This window comes from Paroedura picta, chromosome 8, assembly GCF_049243985.1.
Source record: "Paroedura picta isolate Pp20150507F chromosome 8, Ppicta_v3.0, whole genome shotgun sequence".
Lineage (NCBI taxonomy): Eukaryota > Metazoa > Chordata > Lepidosauria > Squamata > Gekkonidae > Paroedura > Paroedura picta.
In genome coordinates this window covers 52,916,632-52,937,448 of record NC_135376.1, presented here as the reverse complement: position 1 = coordinate 52,937,448, position 20,817 = coordinate 52,916,632, and the positions used below count along the sequence as shown (strand labels likewise).

The 20,817-nt window shown below is 41.4% G+C and overlaps 1 protein-coding gene across 4 annotated transcripts in view; it reads left to right on the top strand.

Annotated features, from left to right (window-relative positions):
- The window catches only part of CCDC186 (coiled-coil domain containing 186), a 71,253-nt gene that overhangs the window by 29,568 nt on the left and 20,868 nt on the right, over nucleotides 1–20,817 (top strand). For 3 of the 4 annotated variants that reach the window (XM_077349828.1, XM_077349826.1, XM_077349827.1), the window contains exons 10-16: nucleotides 790–932; nucleotides 3,638–3,893; nucleotides 5,777–5,966; nucleotides 6,058–6,138; nucleotides 7,842–8,052; nucleotides 10,154–10,373; nucleotides 10,778–17,281. In XM_077349828.1, coding sequence (XP_077205943.1) covers nucleotides 790–932; nucleotides 3,638–3,893; nucleotides 5,777–5,966; nucleotides 6,058–6,138; nucleotides 7,842–8,052; nucleotides 10,154–10,373; nucleotides 10,778–10,861 — 1,185 coding nt within the window. In that variant the 3' untranslated portion in view covers nucleotides 10,862–17,281. Of the gene's footprint in view, nucleotides 1–789; nucleotides 933–3,637; nucleotides 3,894–5,776; nucleotides 5,967–6,057; nucleotides 6,139–7,841; nucleotides 8,053–10,153; nucleotides 10,374–10,777; nucleotides 17,282–20,817 lie in introns of those variants that run through there. The other variant, XR_013233597.1, reaches the window with a different exon arrangement.

Here is a 20,817-nt window from a genome sequence, read left to right as displayed (position 1 = left end):
TGGTAAGCTATGTGGCTGAATCGTTGCCAACCATTTTAAACCTTCTGTTTCACTTCCCTCCATTTGGAGGGGGGAAGTGAAACAAAGGTTTTAATTGCTGTCAACCCTTTAAACCTCACAGCTGATGGGTGGAAGCCATTTTAGTGATCCATTTCACTACCTCCCACTTTGGAAGTGAGAGAGGGCGAAATCGATTACTGAGATTGCTCGCAGCTCTTACAGCCAGGCTTGTCTACTGTGGGATATCTTTTGCTTTCCCCCCATTTCTAAACAGGGAAAAAGTAAAACTGATCAAACTGAACCGTTTGGTTTGTTTGGTGGCTCGTGGTTTCAGGGTTTTGTTGGGGAACACCCCAAACCCATAAGCAAACTGGATTTTTTCCAGTTTGTGACCATTCCTATTGAACAGTACTTATAATATTGGGAATTTGATCAAAAAGTCTGCTAGCTGAGTTCTAACAAATTGGTTTATTGATTCAACTTTAGCTAGCAAGGGATGAAGATAGGGTGGGTTTCCTTTCTTTAACTTGGAAATCCAAGCCCTGTGAAAAAAATATAATTGTGTTCTTGTCTCTGCACTTCCCCAGATATGTAAAATTTCTTCGCCCTGCAACAGGAAGAACTAAAATAGGGAACAAGCTGACAACATGGGTTTTGGTAAAGAGACAAATAGGCAACCTGTCAGTGATCTGATTGTCTTAATAATATTTTAATGACGCAAGCCGTTAATGAAATCTACCAGAAAGAATAAATATAACATTTATTGTAATATGTCCTGTTCATTATTAGGTCAAATGTCTAGAGGATGAACGGCTGAGAACAGAAGATGAATTGTCAAAATACAGAGAAATTATTAATCGCCAGAAGGCTGAAATTCAGAACCTCCTGGATAGAGTGAAAATCATAGATCAGCTTCAGGAGCAACATATGAAGTGGGTAGTTAGGTTTTGTTGATATTGTTAACTGGATCCATAAAATGTGTCATTATTTTCATATATAATTGATGCTCTGTGGTTTTATAATAATTTGCCAAGTAAATTGCAAATATTCCATAGTAGCAGAAGAGCCTTCTGCAAATATTGCCTACCAAGCTTGAACACCAAGCTCCTCAACTCCATCAGGTGCTCATTAAGCCTCCCCCGCCCCGCCCTGTAACTGTAGAAGTACAGCAGCTAGCAGGCCACAATACACATAGCAAGTAGCTGGCAAAATTTTGGAACAAATCATCAAACAGTCGGTCCTTGAGCAGCTAGAGCAGAGAGCTGTGATTTCTAAGACTCAGCACATTTTGCAAGAACAAGTCATATCAGACCAACCTTATCTCTTTTTTCAAGAAAGTTGACTACCTTGCTGGATCAGGGGAATGCTGTACACATAGTTTATCTGGGTTTCAAACTTTTGATAAGGTTCCACATGATATTCTTGTTGACAAGTTGGTAAAATGTGGTATGGATCCTAATTCTGCCTGGTGGATCGATAACTGGTTAACAGATCATACCCAAAGAATACTTGTTTGGGCTGGCTTGCCTCCAGTATGCAGATGACACCCAGCTCTTCCTCCTGATGGATGACCGCCCCGATTCCCCCCCAGAAACCTTAGTCAGATGCCTGGAAGCATTGATGAAATGGCTCAAGCAGAGTCATCTGAAGCTCAACCCTGTGGCTGGGTAAGAAGGGACCAAATGAAGAAGCACGCCTACCCAACCTGGACAGAGTGCATCTAGCCCACTCTACCAGAAACCTGGGTGTGATCCTTGATATCTCCTTCTCGATGGAGGCACAGGTCATGAGAGTATCATGGCAGGCCTTCTAGCACCTATGCCAAGCCAAGCTACTAGCGCCCTACTTGGCACCAGAACACCTAGCCACATTGATCCATACGATGGTCACCGGTCACCTCTAGACTGGACATTTGCAACTCTCTCTACGCAGGCCTACCTTTATCCTTGACCTGGAAACTGCAATTGGTTCAAAACGCAGTGGCCAGGAATCTCACCAATACACCTTGGAGATCTCACATCCAGCCTATACTTCAACAACTCAGCTGGCTCCCAGTATAATTCCGGATCAGGCTTAAGGTTTTGGTTCTGAGAGACCGTCTCTCCACCTGTACCCCGAAAAGAGCATTATGCTCCACCACTGCCAACTGGCTAGTGATCCTTGGCCCCAAACAAGTATGTCGGTCCTCAACAGGGGCCTGTCCTGCCCCCCACTGCTGGAATGAACTCCCTGAAGAGATCAGGGCCCTGCCTGAACTCCCACAATTTCACAAGGCCTGCAAAAGGGAGCTCCTTCACCAGGAATTTGCCTGAGACCGACCAAACCCAAATAATATCCACAGGTCTCCCTCAGACAATCTCCTCCATGGCCTAAACCAGTCTGACCTCTCTGCAGGGGCCTTAGCTAAGTTACCATTCCTGTTATATCGTTGTTTAAGATCACTGAAATGGCGTTAATCAAAACCACTGTTAGCTTATTATTGCTGTATTTGATTACATTATATGTTAGGCCGCTTCATGTATCTCCCCCCAGTGATGTTATATGTAAACGGCCCTGAGCCATATGGAAAGGCGGTATAAAAATCTATATTTTTAAATCATTTGAATGAGGGATTAAATTTGCAGACGATACTAAACTGGGAGGACAACAGAAGATAGAATCAGAATACAGGATGATCCTGATAGGCTCAAGAAGTGGGCTAAACTGAATAAAATGAAATTCAATAGGGAAATATGTAAAGTTCTGCAATTAGGTAGGAAAAACCATATGCACCAGTACAGGATGGGGGACACTTGTCTTGGTAGTAGTATGTACGAAAAGGATCTAGGAGTCTTAGTAGACCATACATTGAACGTGAGTGTGACTCAGTGGCTAAAAAGTCAAATGGTATTTTGGGCTGTATCAAACGGAGTATTGTGTCCAGATCACGGGAGGTGATGGTACTGCTTTACTCTGCTCTGGTTTGGCCTCACTTGCAGTACTGTGTTCAGTTTGGGCCACCACATTTGAAGAAGGATGTAGACAAACTGGAGTGTGTCCAGAGGAGGGCAACAAAGATGGTGAGGGGTTTGGAGACCAAGACATATGAAGAAAAGTTGGGGGAGCTTGGTCTGTTTAGCCTGGAGAGGAGGTGACTGAGAGGGGATCTGATAACCATCTTTAGGTATAGAGGATGGAGCAGAATTGTTCTCCCTTGCCCCGGAGGAACGAACCAGAACCAATGGAATGAAATTAATTCAAAAGAAATTCCGTCTAAACATCAGGAAGAAGTCCCTGACAGAGTGGTTTCTCACTGGGCCAGGCTCCTCAGGAGATAGTGGATTCTTCATCTTTGGAAATTTTTAAACAGAGGCTGGATAGCCACCTGATGGAGAGGCTGATTCTGTGAAGGTTCAAGGGGATGGTAGGTTACAGTGGATGAATAATAAGGTTGTGAGTGTCCTCCATAATGCAGGGGGTTAGACTAGATGACCAAGAAGGTCCCTTCCAACTGTATTATTCTATGATTCTGAGCCCTGTTCAGCTTCATGGCTTACAAGCTTCAGAGGCCTGGAGCAGAGGACAACCAGAAAATTAATTTTTGAATGTCAAGTTTAAACTCTTCCCTCCTCTTGAATGTCCACATTTCATTCCACAGAGATGACCAAGAGATTACTTCCTTGAAGGAAGAAGTGGACAGCCTTAACTCTCTGATTACGGACTTCCAGAAGGATATTGATGGCAGCCGCAAAAGAGAGTCTGAGCTATTAGTCTTCACTGAGAAACTAACCAGCAAGAACGCTCAGCTACAATCGGAGACCAACTCCTTACAGATGCAGGTTGATAAACTTACCTACAGTGAGAGAGAGTCACAGAGTCATCTGGAACTTGTGAGACAAGCAAGGGATGAGCTGGTAAATGGAAATATTGATTATTGTTAATTAAGCAGTATGTATTTTTGCTCAGGTTGCAGATTTGTATATGTCTGAACTTATTGTGGTCATTTCTGCTGTTTCTTAATTAAGAATAGAAATTAAAACAAAGGTAATTTTTATATTTATATTTATTTTGCGTTTATATACCATCCTCTCTTGCGGCTCAGAGTGGGTTTACAGGGAACATGAGTTGTGTAACGGTACAATATAAATTTGGTAACTATATATTAACAATGAAATATCAACCAAGCAATAACCATAATGCAAGCAACAGCAAACATTTTTTCATAGTTAACATTTCACCCACGACCTTGCAGAGTCGGCCTGTCTGCGTGGGCGGGGCTTCAGGGGCCCACTTGATGGTGTTGCTGACCTCAATGAAATGCCTGGAGGGGGAGTTCCAATTTGGAGGCCCTGTAAAACTGTGGTAGCTCCGACAGGGCCCAGATTGCTTCTGGGAGCTCATTCCACCTGGTGGGGGCCAGAATAGAGAACAACCTGGCCCTGTTTGAGGCCAAACATACTTCCTTGGGTTCAGGGATGACTACCCAGTTCACGATGGCCAAGTGTAGTGCGCTTTGAGGGGTGTAGATAGGACACAAATCACATTTAAAGGTAAGAACCCAAACCTTAACCCTGATCCAGGATTCAAATGGTAGCCATAATACAATCAGACCAGATTTTTAAAAAGAGTTTTTCCCTCCCTGAGAAGAAATTTGAAAGTGTGATCTTGTCTTTGGGCGAGTTGTATAGCCACAGCACATGAGATGAGCTAGGTCCTGGATTGCCATTATGTTGACCCAAGCAGCAACCATGTTTTTACAGGGCAGGACTTAACCTTACTTTGGTAGGATGTGGGGGGCGGGGATGGTGTGTGACAGAGTTTCAGATTTCCTCAAAAGAATAAACATTGTGTAGAAGACATATCTGCCACCTGCTGATGGTCATGTGACCAACCTTTCTCAGGTCAGGGACCGCCTCCGGAGTGAGGGAAGAGCCGACGGCCCGGGTGCTGCGAAAACGTGCACGCGCAATTGCCGCACATGCGTGTTTTCGCCACTAGGTGGCAGCAACAGCATGCATGCGCGTTTGCGTCACCGCCATGCTGGTGGCTGCACCTGCCTCTTCCGTTCCTTCTTGCTGCCGGCGGGGGAAGGCAGGCATGGCTGGCGGCGGCCCAGGTACCGTGGCCTTTGCGGCCCGCCACTGGGCCGCAGACCGGGGGTTGATGACCCCTGCTTTAGTCTATCTGAAATAAAACAGTTGGCAATTAAGGCAATATATGAGCAATAGTCATACCCATTCTGTTTTTGAATTGTGATACCAATGATTATACTGGTCTAAATGACTGCAAATAAATGTATTTGAGTCTACCCATTCTGTTCACACAGGGACATGCAGTCCTTTGTAAAAAATGGCCATGTGGTACCTGAGCTTCCTGTATGGTTTTAGGCTGGTGTAGCTTCTCTTTTGTTTATACAGATGCACAGTGTTTGCAAATCTCCAGAAAGTTATTGAGCGGATTATGAACCATATAGGAAGATCCAAGATTGACAATAAAATCATACAAAACAATATTTAAAAGGTTAACTGTTAACCTTAAAATATGCTATTTCACATCTAAAATGTGCAATACAGCTGCACTAAAAAGCCAGAGATTAGTTGAGAAAAACAGTTCTACAATCTAGAGAAGTCATTAAAAAGAAATCATCTAATACCTGCATTTTTGCAAAAAAAAATGGAATTTAAAATGTATTCTTAAATGCATTATACGTTTATTTTGCTTTTTCAAATTATACACAATAGCACACCAGTATATTTGAAATATTTGTTTGGGGTTTTGTTCACTTTCATAAATTCAGGTAAATAAATTGCAGAAGGAGGAGCAGCAACACCGGGACAATGTTGACAAATTGCAGGTGGAACTGAATTCTCAGCAAAAAGCATTAGCGGACCTGAATACTCTGGCAGATGAATTGAAAGATGAGTTGACTACTCAAAAACGGAAACACATAGCAAATCTTAAAGACCTCACCAAGCAACTTCAGCAAGGTTGGATTTTCTCAGTTCTTGGCTTTTATGGGATTTAACATGGGGTTAAACATCAGTGTTACATCAACAGTCTTGTGTTCTGTTCTCTTAGCACGAAGAAAATTGGATCAGTTTGAAAATGGCAACTATGATAAAGAAGTCAGCAGTATGGGAAGTCGTTCCAGCTCATCTGGTAGGCACTTCTGCTAGACTTGTCACTTGCTGGTGACAAGATTACCATAATTGTTTTTACCTTTGGTTTTCAGTAACTACTGACAATTTCCTGTGGGGTGTACGGTCGTTAAACCTATGTTTGATGGGGGTTCCTTGTAGACCCCAACCCAGTAAGATAATCTGTTACATTCCTTCAAGAGTTTGGGGCATTATCTGTAGTTCTTTGCTTCTTCCTGTGAGGCAGGAGGACATCTTGGTGGGTGTTTTATGCCACTTGCTTAGGGAAACAGGAATAAACATTTCCTGTCTCCTTGGTGATAGGAGGCATCCTTGCCAGTCTTCTTCCTGCCTTGATAGGGAGCAGTAGGATAAACTATCTTCTCAAGCATCTCTTCTATTCCTTATCTATTTTGAATTATTCTATCTCATCTACAACCTATTTATACTCTGTTTATTTTTTAAAAAGTGGGAATTTTGCTGGAACAGCCATTGGGCATTCCAGTTAACTCTGTGACACCACTTCTGCAGTCATGGACACCATTTTAAGTACCAGAATGCGTTATAGCTGCTTCAAAGTGAGTGCCATAGCTCATTCAGCTCTTCAAGAAGAAGGCTTATCTTCAGGATGATACCACAGCCCCTTTTCTACCAACACAGGAGTGATCAGACCACGTGGGCACAGCAGATAGTGGTCCATTCTGGGCTGTCTCAGCTGCTGGGGCTGCGAGGCAGAAGGAGTATGTGGGAGGTCTTCAGCCCATCATAAAGCACAATTAGTCCCCCCTCCAACCTCAGCCGTATTCAGCCAACTGCCTTCATTTGCTGCCTCGCCGCCTAGAAGAGAGGTAGGCGGTGGGGCGGGGGACCCAAGAGGAGGCGGCGGCTGCGAGGAGGCCTCCCAGGCCGGCACACGGCCGGTCTCATGTGCGGGGGGCTGGGAGGGGGGGAAGCCTCCCCAGGTCCCGGCCACACAGATCACCTGCTCACCGAGCCGGCGATCGGCCTCCCTGGGCCCTGGGGAGCCTTTTCCCATGGAGGGGGGGGGAGGAAAAAGCCTGCCCAGGGCCCGGGCAGGCTGATCGGTGGCTCGGCGAGCTGGCGATGGGCCTGCCCGTGCCCTGGGGAAGCTTTTTCCATGCAGGGGGGGGGGAGAGGAAAAAGCCTCCTCAGGGCAGAGCCGGCGATTGGCCTCCCCGGTCCCTGTGGAGGCTTTTTTCATGGAGGGGTGGAAGTTCGGGGGGACACAGCCCTTCCCACCCGCCTGGCCAGCGCTGCTAGGGCGGTTGGGAACGGCTGGCGCCCGCTGTATTTTTTTTACAGTGGGCTTATTTACTTGTCTCCCATAAATTCATTGCCGATCCTCTGTTGCACTTTTTAATCTCACATCATTATGTCGCACTAACTCCACAATTACATTATATGTTTTATTTGTGAAATGCTTTAAATTTATATTTGGTTTAGTTGGTATGCTGCCCCCCTAGAACATGCTGATGGCATCTCACAACTTAAACAATAAAATACTTGTTTCCCTCTTCTGCTTTCTGGGATTTCTGTTCATTGGTGTTCTCAGATTCGCCAAGAAGTCCTGTGGAATAAATAGCAAACTATAGGGGGATGGTGGGGAAACAATTCCACCAGCTCCTTTGTTGGGCTTCTTTCTAGAGTACAACTTCTTAGAGGTACAAGTGAGCACTGTCAGTAAAATAACCTTGGTTTTGGCAGGATCTCTTAATGCTCGAAGTAGTAATGAAGACCGGTCACCAGAAAACAGTGGTTCTTCAGGAGCTGTGGATAACTTCCCAGAAGTGGATAAGACCATCTTGATTGAGAGAATAGTAAGGCTACAGAAAGCTCATGCTCGGAAAAATGAAAAGATGGAATTTATGGAGGATCACATCAAGCAACTGGTGGAAGAAATCCGGAAAAAGACTAAGTACGTAAAAAGACTGGTTTGTGCTTTCATAAGCTTTCTTTTTAAAGTCATAAAGAAGCTTTAAACTAGACACTACATGAAGTTGCAACTTTGAGTCACCAAACAAGTTTACCCAAGAACAAATTATTCTGAACATTTTAAGATAGGCCCAAAGTGCTTCCTTATTTAGTGGGGAAGGCTGATTCAGTAGAGGAAAAAAGAAGCTTCCTCACCATATGCACTAATTTGGTTTTTGGGCTTTTTAAAATGTTTCCAGCAAGTAAATGGAACCTACCATAGAATTAAACTAAAATAGCAATGTTGATAAACTCTTGTATTTCAAAGTTAATTGTGTATGTAAAACAGGCTGTGTTGTAAAAAGGAAGCAAAAAACATCCTGCTTTGAAAGTGAATTCTGAAAGTATTTCCATAGTAATTTCCAGCTCTCGCTAATTGCTACCTTTCATGCCAATTGAATATTAGCAAATTACCTACTGGGAAAGACATTAAGTTTTAAAGTATTTCTTCACAATGCTCATGCCGGCAGGTGTTTAGGCACCAAATTTTTGCCCTTTTTTCTCCCCAAGGAATAGTAAACGTGCGCTAACTGTATCAGTGTGGAGCTGCTGAGCAGTCTATTCTGCTCACTGCTGTAGCAAGAATACGGTGTCTTTGTTTATGATTATTATAGACAGCCATTTATACAACTTGAAAAGGGAGACAATGTGTAGTCTATGGTATTCCTGCAGTTAGCAACTTCCTTTTCTTCCATTATGCACCTGGCACTTTTTGTTTCAAACTTAAAATGCCGTGTTAAAATATTCTTAATTACCAAGGTATTTATGTCTTAATTTTGTGTTTAATTGATGTTAGCTGGCTGTTGCCTTATTTTCTTGCCCTGATTGGAAGTAACTTTTACCTGTTTTAATTTTAATCTGGAATCATAGAACCATGGCCCCACTGGAAGGGGCCATACATGCCATCTAGTCTAACCTCCTGCTCAATGCAGGATCAGCCTAAACCATAGAGGATAAGGATCTGTCCAGCCACTGCTTGAAGACTGTCAGTGAAGGGGAGTTCACCACCTCCCTAGGCAGTCAATTCCACTGCTGAACTACTCTGACTGAAATTTTTTCCTGATATCTAGCTGATATAGTTTTCCACATAGTTTAAACCCATTACTACAGGTCCTATCTGCTGCAAATACATACACACATACACACACACATACATACATACATGCATATCCTTATTTCTGTGTGGCTTTTATTTAGTACTTTTATTTTTATCTGCATGTAAAATTTTACCTGCTGCTCAATTTTTTAATTACATTTAAATTGAATTGCTGCTAGTTTCCTTGAGCATTTTCCAGATTATTAAATCTATTGATTAAGTTTTAAGACCATAATATAATTTCATGTTTTATCTGTATAGGGCCTCTAGAGCTTGTATAAAGCAACATAACTTATTTTAAGTGATAAATAGGTGGTCTCTGTTTGGTACAGGGGCCAGATTCTTACGTTAACTCTTCACATAACAGATCAGTTTTGTAGTGAATTTGTAGAGGCAACCTAACCTGCTTTCCTACTCAAGAAGGCATGTGTAAAGATGTTATTCCCGCACAAAGTGGACGTGAGAAATGCGTACTTTACTGTATCAGAAATAATCATTGGCGTCTAAGAATATTACTTAACCATCCTCAAGTTTAATATAAGCCGCAGTAACAGTCAATATTTTCTTTTACTTCTGATACTTTTGGGGATTCCAAATAATTCCTAGGGTGGTTTATTGGTCTCTAGGCTTAGAGTTGGGAATGGCTGTAAGATATTACCTACTAAAGCAGTTCAGCCCAGATTTGTGCTAATGAATGTTGTGAGCAACTTCCATGTCCGCCAGAACAGGAGCAAACCTGGGTTGAATAGAAGAGTATTCTTAAAACGAGAATAACATGCATTGATGTTGTGCTGCAACTACTATAATGAAGTCAGGGAAGGAGTATGTTTTGTTTTGTTTTTTCCTGCAGTGAACCTCTCTTCTGAACATCTTCTAACGTTCTTGTGGCTGTTCTGTAACTCAGCTCTTATGGAAACAAACAAATAATGTTTTATGTTGTTTTATACAGAATAATACAGAGTTATATTTTAAGGGAAGAAGCTGGTACGTTGTCCTCCGAGGCCTCTGACTTTAACAAAGTGCATTTAAGCAGGCGTGGTGGGATCATGGCTTCTCTCTACACGTCTCACCCAGCAGACAGTGGGCTCACATTAGAACTCTCCCTGGAGATAAACAGAAAGCTTCAGGCTGTTCTTGAAGATACGTTACTGAAGAATATCACTCTAAAGGTGAGCATCGTTATTCTCACAAGGGTGTTCCAGAGTAAGAGAACAATGTCCTGATTTCACCATAATTTTATAATATTTACTAGTATGGTTTTTCTCATGTGGGTCAGATAATTACAGCAAGGGCTTCTTACAAATGGTGGCCTATGTCTGGATGAAGATGAATGTGTTTTTAGGTGTACACATCCCAAAACTACATTATTTGGAAATAAAGTACATTTCAATACTTGCTTTTTCCCCCCTTAGAAACTGGTGTCTCTGCAAAGGTGGGTGTAAATCAAAATAAGTCATTGCCACCTTCAGTTTACAGTGAGCATACATTAATTTACCATAACGATGTGCTTTTATTTAACATTAATAATAATATTGCATAGTGCACTGAAACCTTCCTTTTTATTTCTTCAAAGGAAAATCTGCAAACCCTGGGCACAGAAATAGAGCGGCTAATTAAGCAGCAGCATGATCTGGAGCAGAGGCTGAAGCAAACATAGCTGAGAGCAAAGCCAAGAAGGCAGAAAAAGCAGGTGCACCGAACCTTCTTGGTATATGGAACCACTCGTCTGCCTGAGTCTTCTGTCAGTCCTGTGCAGCTTTCAGGATGCAGTCTGGCACATGCTTATGAGAACAGTTTACAAGACTTAGGCCCTAATTGCCTGCTTTGTGTGAAGTGGGGGAGACTTTGATGAACCTCTATGTGAACAATTTCGCTGCATCTAGATACAGCCTTGTGCTACAGAGAGAGTCATCCTGATTTTTAAACACTTCTTTTTTGTGTGGGTACAATTAAAATACCTTGTCCATGAAGTAGCTTGAAAAGAGTATCTGGAGGGGGGTGTCGTTTTGCTGGAGGGGGGCAATTTGGATATACTCAGCATATTAGGACCTATACATTCTCACATGCGTAGATTTATTTAAATTGGTTGATTTTTTAAAATTTATAATGTGTAGGGAAAGGCCTTCATGATAAGACTGTTTCTTTACTATAAGGACATGGTATTACATATTTTATCAATTAGAGAAGGCAGAGTATAAGAAATCTCTTTTGACTCTTCAGTTACAATTTTTTTTACAATAAAGAGTATGTTGGTTGCAAAACTTCTGCTGCAGTCAATGAGCATAAGAAGCTGCTGCTTTCAGGTGGACAGCTGCATGAATCTGAAACGTCATGTGAAACTGGAGATCTAATGATAACTCTGAACTTTGAGAGCACGCTTTGTAAACTGATACGGAAACTGTGATCAAACATATCACTACAGCACAAATATAGCTGGTAAAGTGCTACCATGCGGCAGTGTTGTATTTGGGGGGGGGGGGGGGGCTGGAAGATGAGGAAGGAAAAGGAGCATAGCCCTGATGTCCTTTTGCCAAAGTGAGAGCCATGGTGGGTCTGACACTGCAAATGGCCATGCCTGTGCTTTGCACAGAGTGGACAGAAAGGTCGTTCTCTGTCACTTGCTGCAGTGGTAAGTACCTGTGTCCTTTTTACTTTTGAATAAGGTGAGAGGGTAACACCCATGCCAGAATATGGGAACACAATCCCCAAAATACATATCTAAAACATTAAATGCAAGTAAACATGAGAGTATTGTAATATGTGGACAGAATGCAGTGAACTGAAGAGAGCCTCTATCCTCTTGGGAAGAGAGAAGAGGAGATGGTGTTAGCTTAGCCTTCCTGTATGTTCTCCCGTATTATGGCCTGCACTATCATGTGCCTGTCTCTCCAAGGAGCAGAGCAGTCGAAGGAGGTTCCTCTACCTTGTGATGCTATGCTGTGATTTGTATAGCTTTCCTAAATCAGTTGTGCACATTCAGGTTCATACTTGTCCTGTTATAAGGAGAGGGGTTGAGTAGAATCTTTCTCCCACACACATAAACCCCATTGCTGGCTTTCAAAAATTCTGCGGTTAGTGCAAATGTAAACTAAAACATTAAGAACTTTTTTTTGCTTTGCTTTGTTAAAACATAGAAACTTTTCCCCCCAAATCTAAAAATACACGTGACTGCTTTGAAATTGCATTGAGATGAACTAAAATGTTGACACCTGATTTTCCTGAACTTTCCCTTCTCCTGCTGCAAAAACAAACTACTTTCCCATCAGTTGCAATAATCTCTTTGATTGAAAGTACAAAAATGCCACTTGAATAGTTAACATGGTTACCTGTGATTTTTCCATTTCTTCTTGGATGTACACCGTTTTAATTGCACTCCAAGAACACTGTTTTGTTTTGTTGGAAATGGAACAGTCATTGTATAAACATGTATATAATGCTAGAGTTTGTATTTTTTTAAAAGCCATACATTTCATATTTTTCTGAAAGTGATGCCTATGTACAGTAGCAACATGACAGTAGCAGAGCTTTTGCTTTTTTTTTTTTTAACTTTTCAGTGCATAATACCCAACTTTGCACATTGTGTCCTGAAAAAATAATCCTGGATGTTGTATATACTTAACTTAATTTACTGAGAATTTTATTTCCAAATTTTATTTTAATTCATTGTGTATAAATTAGGGCCTGAATTATTGAAACTGTACAAATGTGCCACTTAGATTCCAGTGGGTAGCCCTGTTTAATCACCACAACATCGTTTTCAAGGACTAGAACTTCAGAGGTAATCCCACATTGATATGTTTACAAAAACAGGGCTTGTTTGTTAATTTGTATTGTAGGATTGTATTTATTTTCAGTATCATTGGTCATTGTAATTGATCCCTAGATACATATTGGGGCTCCTTTATGTTGTAGATGTTAGAACCCTCAGAAGCAGGACTTCCTTTTTCACTGGACGAAATTGATTTAGCCTGGGTTGCATTTCTGTTCTAGAATATTCAGATGCAGAAAGGAGTGCTAGAGAAAAAGTGGAGACCTAGGCTGTGTTTACTGAGAACATTATTTAACATGCCTTGTCTTTTGTTCTGTTCATAATATTGTCTGATATTAACTGACAGAGCATGGTTCTTGAGTTATATGCAAATGTCCTTGCGTTTGGAGAGTAATTTGGGCAAATCAGCTGCTGTGCACAAATGGTGTGGACTGTTAGGGTCAAACTAGATAGGTGGGAGACACTGGATCTGCTAGTGTCTTTCAAAAGGACTTTTCAAGTGCATGATTTGGATCCAGGGCCTGAACTCTGCTTTTTAAGCATGCTTTCAAGGGCCTGTCACAGATCTTCCCAAGTCTCATCTGTCTTCACTTGTAGTATATGGTCATAAATCCATTCTTGCAAAGGCACACAAAACGGTGCATTCTGCATGAAGCACCCAACATACCACTCTGGCTTCATCCATTCTGGCCCTGTAGAAAGCAAAGGGAAGACAAGCATATCTCCAATAGAGGTAAAAGTGTACCTCTGAACTGCAGGTGGTGACACTAGGATATAGTTCTTCTCTTTCTGTCTCTCCTAGGCTACGTTGCTGAACTCCATAGATAGAAAAGCAGTGGAGGAAGGCACAATAATCCTCTGATCAACCATGCTCACCCTTGTTATGATTCTGTTCCAGTAGATTGTGTGTATGTGCATACATGTGTGTGAGAGAGAAACTTAAAAGTGAAGCATATCTTCCATTGCTTCTACATTAATAATCAGTGCTTTTGTTCACATGAAAGCAGCCTTAGGAATGTAGCATCCATCCCTAATGTGTGTCCTTGTATGCCAGTATCTCCTTGGTTATATTCAGGAACTGAAATGACAGGAAAACTGAGTGTTCCCAATGACTGTTTTCCACCAGCAGATTTTACTTTGCACAATGGCAGAGAAATATGGAAAGTTATAATTTGAAAACTTGTGCTGTTCTGAGGCAAAATGTCAGTGGAGTGAAAAACAGCATGCTGGAATTGGCAAAACGTGCAATTGCATCGTTATTAGTTTTTGTTTGTTTGCTGCTGCAGCTTCTCAATTGGGTGCAGCCTTCTCTTCTGGCTTTTTCTGTATTAGAGAATAAGTTTGGGTAAGGGGTTGCTTGTGTGTGTATGAAAAATGTACATCAAGGAATTTTCTGATAGGACTGCTGCAGTGTTTACTCATATCCACCATGTCTTTAAGATGGTCTTGAAAAATGAGTTGTTAGGTTTATATTTATTTAGAAATAAGGCTTTTATGCAGTACACTCATCATTTTATTTAAAGAGCTTAGTTTTCTGTTACTGATTGTAGCTATTGACTGGGTGTCAGGGAGGTTTTTAAAAATCTACCTCCTGTGCCACTTTCCTTTGAAAAATTTGTACCTCAAAGGTGCTCCAGCCCTACCAGCTTCCCTGTGAAAATAGCAACCAAAACAACTCAATCTATAATAAGAAAAAAAGGTTCTTTAAAATGATCACAAGTCTGCATCGCAACAAATGTAGTTCCACCACTGTATACATGCACGTCTCAATCTCTGCATCACCAAATAAACTTTCTTTTTAAGGACCGCCTAGCTTCTCAGTACACTGAATTTTGTTCCTGTGAACAAATTAGGTATTTTTGCCATGTACAAAAGTACACAATAGTGGAGTACAGAGCCAGTTGCCAATGACAGGGTTTGCCTTTCCTGGGTGCAGAAATGGCTTAGCCATGTGTGTATACCATCAAAATGAAACAAATTTCTAATGCTATTTCCTTGCCACTGGAGATACCTAACTCTGGTATTAGGCTTCCATCCTTAAATATCCATGTCTAGTTAGGTGCAAAAAATCTGTGACACACTTGGAGCTTGAACTGGGGTCCTCAATCTTGTTGAGCCTGCAAGCTCTTTGAAGTGGTGGGCGCCACCAGAAAATGGCTACAGTAGGGGAGAGGATTCACACACAGATTTTTTTTTGGGGGGGGAGGGGGTGCAGGATCAGCTTTTATGTTGTGGAAGAGATTCTTTATGGCTTCAGTATACAAAGACCGGAAACCCTCTGTCTAAGCCCGAACTTCTGTCTAAGCCCAGGTTCTATCCTGGATGAGCTTGGTATGTTGGCTGGTTTAACCTGAAGCTCCACTGATTTCCCTGTTTCATTTAAGATGTATCCCCAAGACTCAAGAAGTAATAAGTGGGCACCAGGAAACCCATTGTTGGGTGCCAGGGCACCCATGGACATCACATTGGTGATTGCTAGTGTAGACTGGTTTTTAAAGTGCTTTGCGGTAGTCTTATGTAGTGACCTAACATGTTTGTTCATGTGTTAATTCCTGTCTGGATGAAGGCAGCTTGATAGATTAGTTGATACGGGCATTAGAGATAGCTTCATATCACATGATTGTTCAGTTTCACTGCATTAGATAGTATGGCAGTATAAGCGGGCTAGCAGCATTGGTGTTTGCTTGTGTGAAGCAAGCAGCCCCTTATGCAAAGGGCCATTTTGGATGAGTGTTTATAGGATACTGTTGATTTGACTTGATTTCATACAGTATTACAATCCCATTGAAAATCTGCTGTAAGTACTGCATGGGTTCAATCCCCAAGTCTTCATTTTACTGAGAAATATTATACTTCTTCCATCTCAAAACCTGTCAAAAAAGGTACCTTAGTCACAATAGCCTCGGCCCTAGACACCTAGAACATCCTGAACTCAGAAGAAGATCGTGCCTTGGAGCCTCTTAAAAGAATTTTGAAATTGACGTGCTGCAGTCTGTAGGAAATTTTGCAAACATGGATGCTTCTTAAATACTGGGCTTTCTGGCAGGGGACAAAGAGAGATCGCAAGGAAACTAGAGAAAATGAATTTTCAGTCAGCTCTTAAAAGTTCCCTCCTGTTTTCTTAGTGGGGGAAATCATTTTCAGTGAGTCTCCAGGTGTATGATAGCTTGCTAGTCTGAATGTCCCCATGGTTATCCACAAATTTCTATTCAGAACCTTAGTATCCAGAGAAAATATCAGGCCCTCCAGCTTTAATCATTGCATCCATTATATAGTATGGAAATGCCTATAACTATTGTTAAAAGTTGGGTTACTTTTTGTTTGAAAGGCAACCTACATTTTTATACAATGATAGTAATTCCTTTTAAAAACTTGCCTGTAAGTACATGGAAGGAATATCTTTGTAACTCACTTTGTGCACACTTAGTTATGTTTGGTGGTAACCTGGAAGTTAGGGGGAGTAATTCAGCCCTTTAATGCAGGTGAGAATGTTAGAAGACTTAAGGTGTATTAATAGTTATGAAATTCTACATAACCTAAAAAAGAAGGTTGATTCACACATGCCTGAAGACTTGATGATTCAGTTGATGTTAAATTTGCAGACAAGTTCTAAATCCTCGTATCTTAAAATAGCTTTTATTTAATTGTGTTGTCTGAAAGGCGGCAGTTCTCTTAATCTTCTCATGATATTGACTTTTTTCAAAGTGTTCTGCTACCACTAACAGTTTTTACTGGCCACTAATTATTTCCAATTAAATGTGTAAAAATTCTTCAAAGGCCAGGGCTTAGGCTGAGAAGTGGCTGTTCACAGAATCGTTTTCCACTTTGAAAGTGCTTCTGAAGCAAAGGGACCAGGTGTTTTTCTTCCTTCTGCTCCATAATATCATTTATACTTATAATACATAACACAATCCCCTATGAATGTTATCATGCCATATTCTACTTGCAATTTTTGAACATATCGTTAACAACAGTAGGTGGTGCTAGAAAGCATACTTTTCATGTCTTCTAGCAAAATGTAATAAATTCTCTTTTTTAACCATATCTATGTGGTATTTTTTCATAATGGAAGGACTCTATTATTTATGTGTTTTGTGTGCTAATATTTTCATCATATCCAATCTTCCACTCTATGTATTAAGAGAAAATTATACAATATAATGGCTTGTGTCAATTATATTCTGTAGATATTGCTGTATAAATGAAGTTTCCCCCCAATAAATGGGTATACATTATGTATATATTGGACTTTGAAATAAACAACATGAATAAAAGTACAGATGCTCCTGTTAAATGGCTTTAAAACAATTCGTTTTAATGTGTGTATATCTTCACCTAGCAAAGGGAAGCCATGCAGGCAGCTTATGTTGGTGTGCATTGCAAAATGAATCCGGTCTCGAATGAATGAGTCTCATGGACATGGTGGGGAGTGTACATCCCTGTCATGGGCCGCTTACTATTGCATGCAACAAAGCAAATTTTAAGTCCTCATAAAAAAAAGAAAACACCATTCTTTATCATCCACCTTTCTTGCTGAGACTCAAGGTGCATTATGCAATATTGAATAGGATGAGCCATCTAATAACTAATGTCATAATTTTGAAACAAAGGATATGAATACAGCATACTAAATTATACAGAAATAACAATACAATCAGGAAGACAGTACATACTGAACACAATAATGTTTAGTCCATAGTCCCTTTTCCTTCGTTAAAGCGTCTTTCCGAATTATTACCTTTGTAAAATTGCCCTCCTGAATAACTCAGGTTTTGCGTAGTTTGTAGACTGCCACCCATTTAGTTTATGCTTAATGATAATTATACATATTCAAATTAGTCACTTGCCCCTGGCTTCTGGTAAGCAGCCTGCCATGATTGTACATTCCACGAAACTGCACTTTTAAAATGTTCTACAATACCATTGCTAGCTCTTGTTCTCACTTCCAATATGTGCTTGATGCTCCATTTACCCCCAAACAGATCATCATCTCTGTGGGAAAAGATCTCGGTTTGATTGAGTCATTGTAGTCTCTTTCTGTCCCAGCCTGAATAAGCCAGGTGTTTAAGCAGGTTCTTAACCAGCACAGGAAGCATTTCAACAGTTCTGTGTTCACTAGTCACAAGAAAGTCCGTTCCTGGCATGACTAAAGCATACTGGGAGGAAGCCAGCTGAGGGAAGGATCTCCAAGAAACTGCTGGGAATTTCTAGTAATGCACTCTAAGTTCCTCTGGTGTCTTTTTGTAAGCTGCACAAAAGAAACGCTTGACCATCCTGCCTCGCATTTCCTGCCTGAAGCTGGCAGCCACCATGTCAATTCACACAGCACTAAATTAGCGTGTGAGGGAATGAACCATTTGTTTAGAACTCATGAGCAGCATCCTGAAACAGTGAAATAGGTTAATTCAATACTGCCTAAGGCAACTGAAACAACTGGGAACTCAGTTTTAACACCTTCCTACTTCAGCAATAAAGGCCACATTCCCTCACAGTGGAGTAGCATGCTTCAGTAGAAGGGGGGGCAGGTGGGGGAGTGGGGCTCTTCTATTAATGCAAGTCTGAGCTATATTAGGAGTTTTGTTACTGAAGAAAATGTTACTGTAATACATTGCACATTATTGGTGTCCACAGAAATTTTATTTGAATCCAGCACATCTTGTTTGGACTCTTTAATGCCCCATTTCTGAGGTCATTAAACAATTTCTGTTTCAGGGTGAAACATTGCTGCCCATAACTTTTTCTATCTTCTCCCAACTGGGAGTAACTTTTCAGGGACTACTCCTTCCCCAGTTTCAGGCAGATAGTCCAATTTTCTGCACATTAAAAGGGGCAATGCAAGCTGCATCCCTGGCTCTACCCATCCATGTGGCATGAAATTCTTGGGGAGCATTGCTCTGATCCTCCGTGGCATGTGGGGGAGAGAGAGAGAACGTCAGAGGTGCTTCTCCATAATGCAAAGTGAAGTATGGAAAAGCATAATAACGGCCTCACTTTCTGAACACAGCTCTTGAACATATTTCATTTGGTCTGTCTTCCAAACACATTTGACCTCCTAAAGCAGGGGTAGTCAAACTGCGGCCCTCCGGATGTCCATGGACTACAATTCCCATGAGCCCCTGCCAGCGAATGCTGGCAGGGGCTCATGGGAATTGTAGTCCATGGACATCCGGAGGGCCGCAGTTTGACTACCCCTGTCCTAAAGTGTTGGATAGCCGCTGTTGGCAGGCCAAGACTCTCTTCTGCCACACAAATGACTGGTGGTCTCAATCTCATCCTGCTTGGTGATTCCTCCATCCTTGTAGGTGAGATAGCAGAAGTTAGCTCCTGCCTCTGCTCAGCTGGATGAAGTTTCTCCAGCAGTAGCCGGTCACAGTCTACATCTTTCCCTCTAAAACTGATATTTTACCACAGAGCGACTGCTTGCCAGGCTAGACCTATTCTACACAGTAGTTCTGCGGTCCTTTGTGTTTTACAGAACACAAGTCAGTGTGGCTGTGGCATACAGGGGAGGGAAGGCGTATTTAAACTCTCCTTAGCCCCACTTTCCTGCTGAGGAAAAGACATAACCCTCTTTAAATCACTAGGAGAGATATTCTTCCTCGATACTATGAGGCCAACTCCTGTGGCATCCCATTATCAGCTGTTTTCCAACAGGTCAAAATGATGTAGGCGTAGATAGAAATAATGCTGTCAGTTTGGGATGCTGAAAAATGCAGATGTCTCTTTAAACTCACCTTCCAAAACCATTTTAACTATGTTGCTTGTACAAAAGCTGCTTCCACTTGAGCAGCTGAAGGCTACAGCAGTGATGGGTGATGAATATGCCAATAAGTCAGTAGCAAGACTAGCATGACACAATTGCATTTTAAGAGGGGAATGAGGATAAACCATACCCCCACTCTCTCTGAGGCGCTCTGTAGTTATCTTCCCTGGGTTTGCCTCCTCTAGGTGAAGCCCAATTTATTGGGGGGAGATGGACTGGCTTCTCAGGCTGCTCTGGTTAGCTGGCAAGTATTTAAATGCCATAACAGTGGAATTACTGGTGCCGTCTAGGCTGGATTTCAGCTGCCAGGTGAATCGAGCTTATTGAATTCTCAGTATCCCCTATTCAGTCTGGTTTGGGTATGATAATTCAGTTCTAACCTGAAAATTATGATTACTATGCTCCTTTTATGCTAAATTCATAATTCATACATTCAATATTTGGGAAGGCTATCTTTGGGAAACCAAATCTTCATAGTGGCAGGTCATGCAACTAAGGGACAGCAGTTTGTGTCAAAGGGGAAGGGGTACATAAATGTAATAAATACATAAAATGAATAACATAATTTGGCTATGTATCAGCAAGAGCTATGGAATACTGGTGACTTGTTAAATGCTTGGGAAAAACAGTTTTATTTTCATCCATTTAAATCCCCAAAGAGATTTGATCAATTTTCCTGTCTGCTCATGTTTGTTAGTTCAACAAGGGTGAGGCAGTACAGTATTTCCAATAGGAGCCATGTTCTTCATATACTCTCTGATCTGATACACACATCCAAAATGAACATTCGTGAACACTCCTAGCCAAGAAAATAACTTTTTGCTTCAGCAGATATTAAATGTAATCATGTGGCTGGATTATTTATATAACACAACTAAAACCACAAATTCATATATATCAACCACAACTAAATTGTTCTGTTAATTTCTGCAGGACAAGTGCGACTACCTTTGTTTGACCTTGTAAAAAACTGCAGTCCTATACTGTGCTTATTTGCTATTGGCAGGACATACTTCTAAATAAATAACATCTCACTGCGGAATGACACTTCTGTGAGAAATAATAACTTGAGACCCACCAA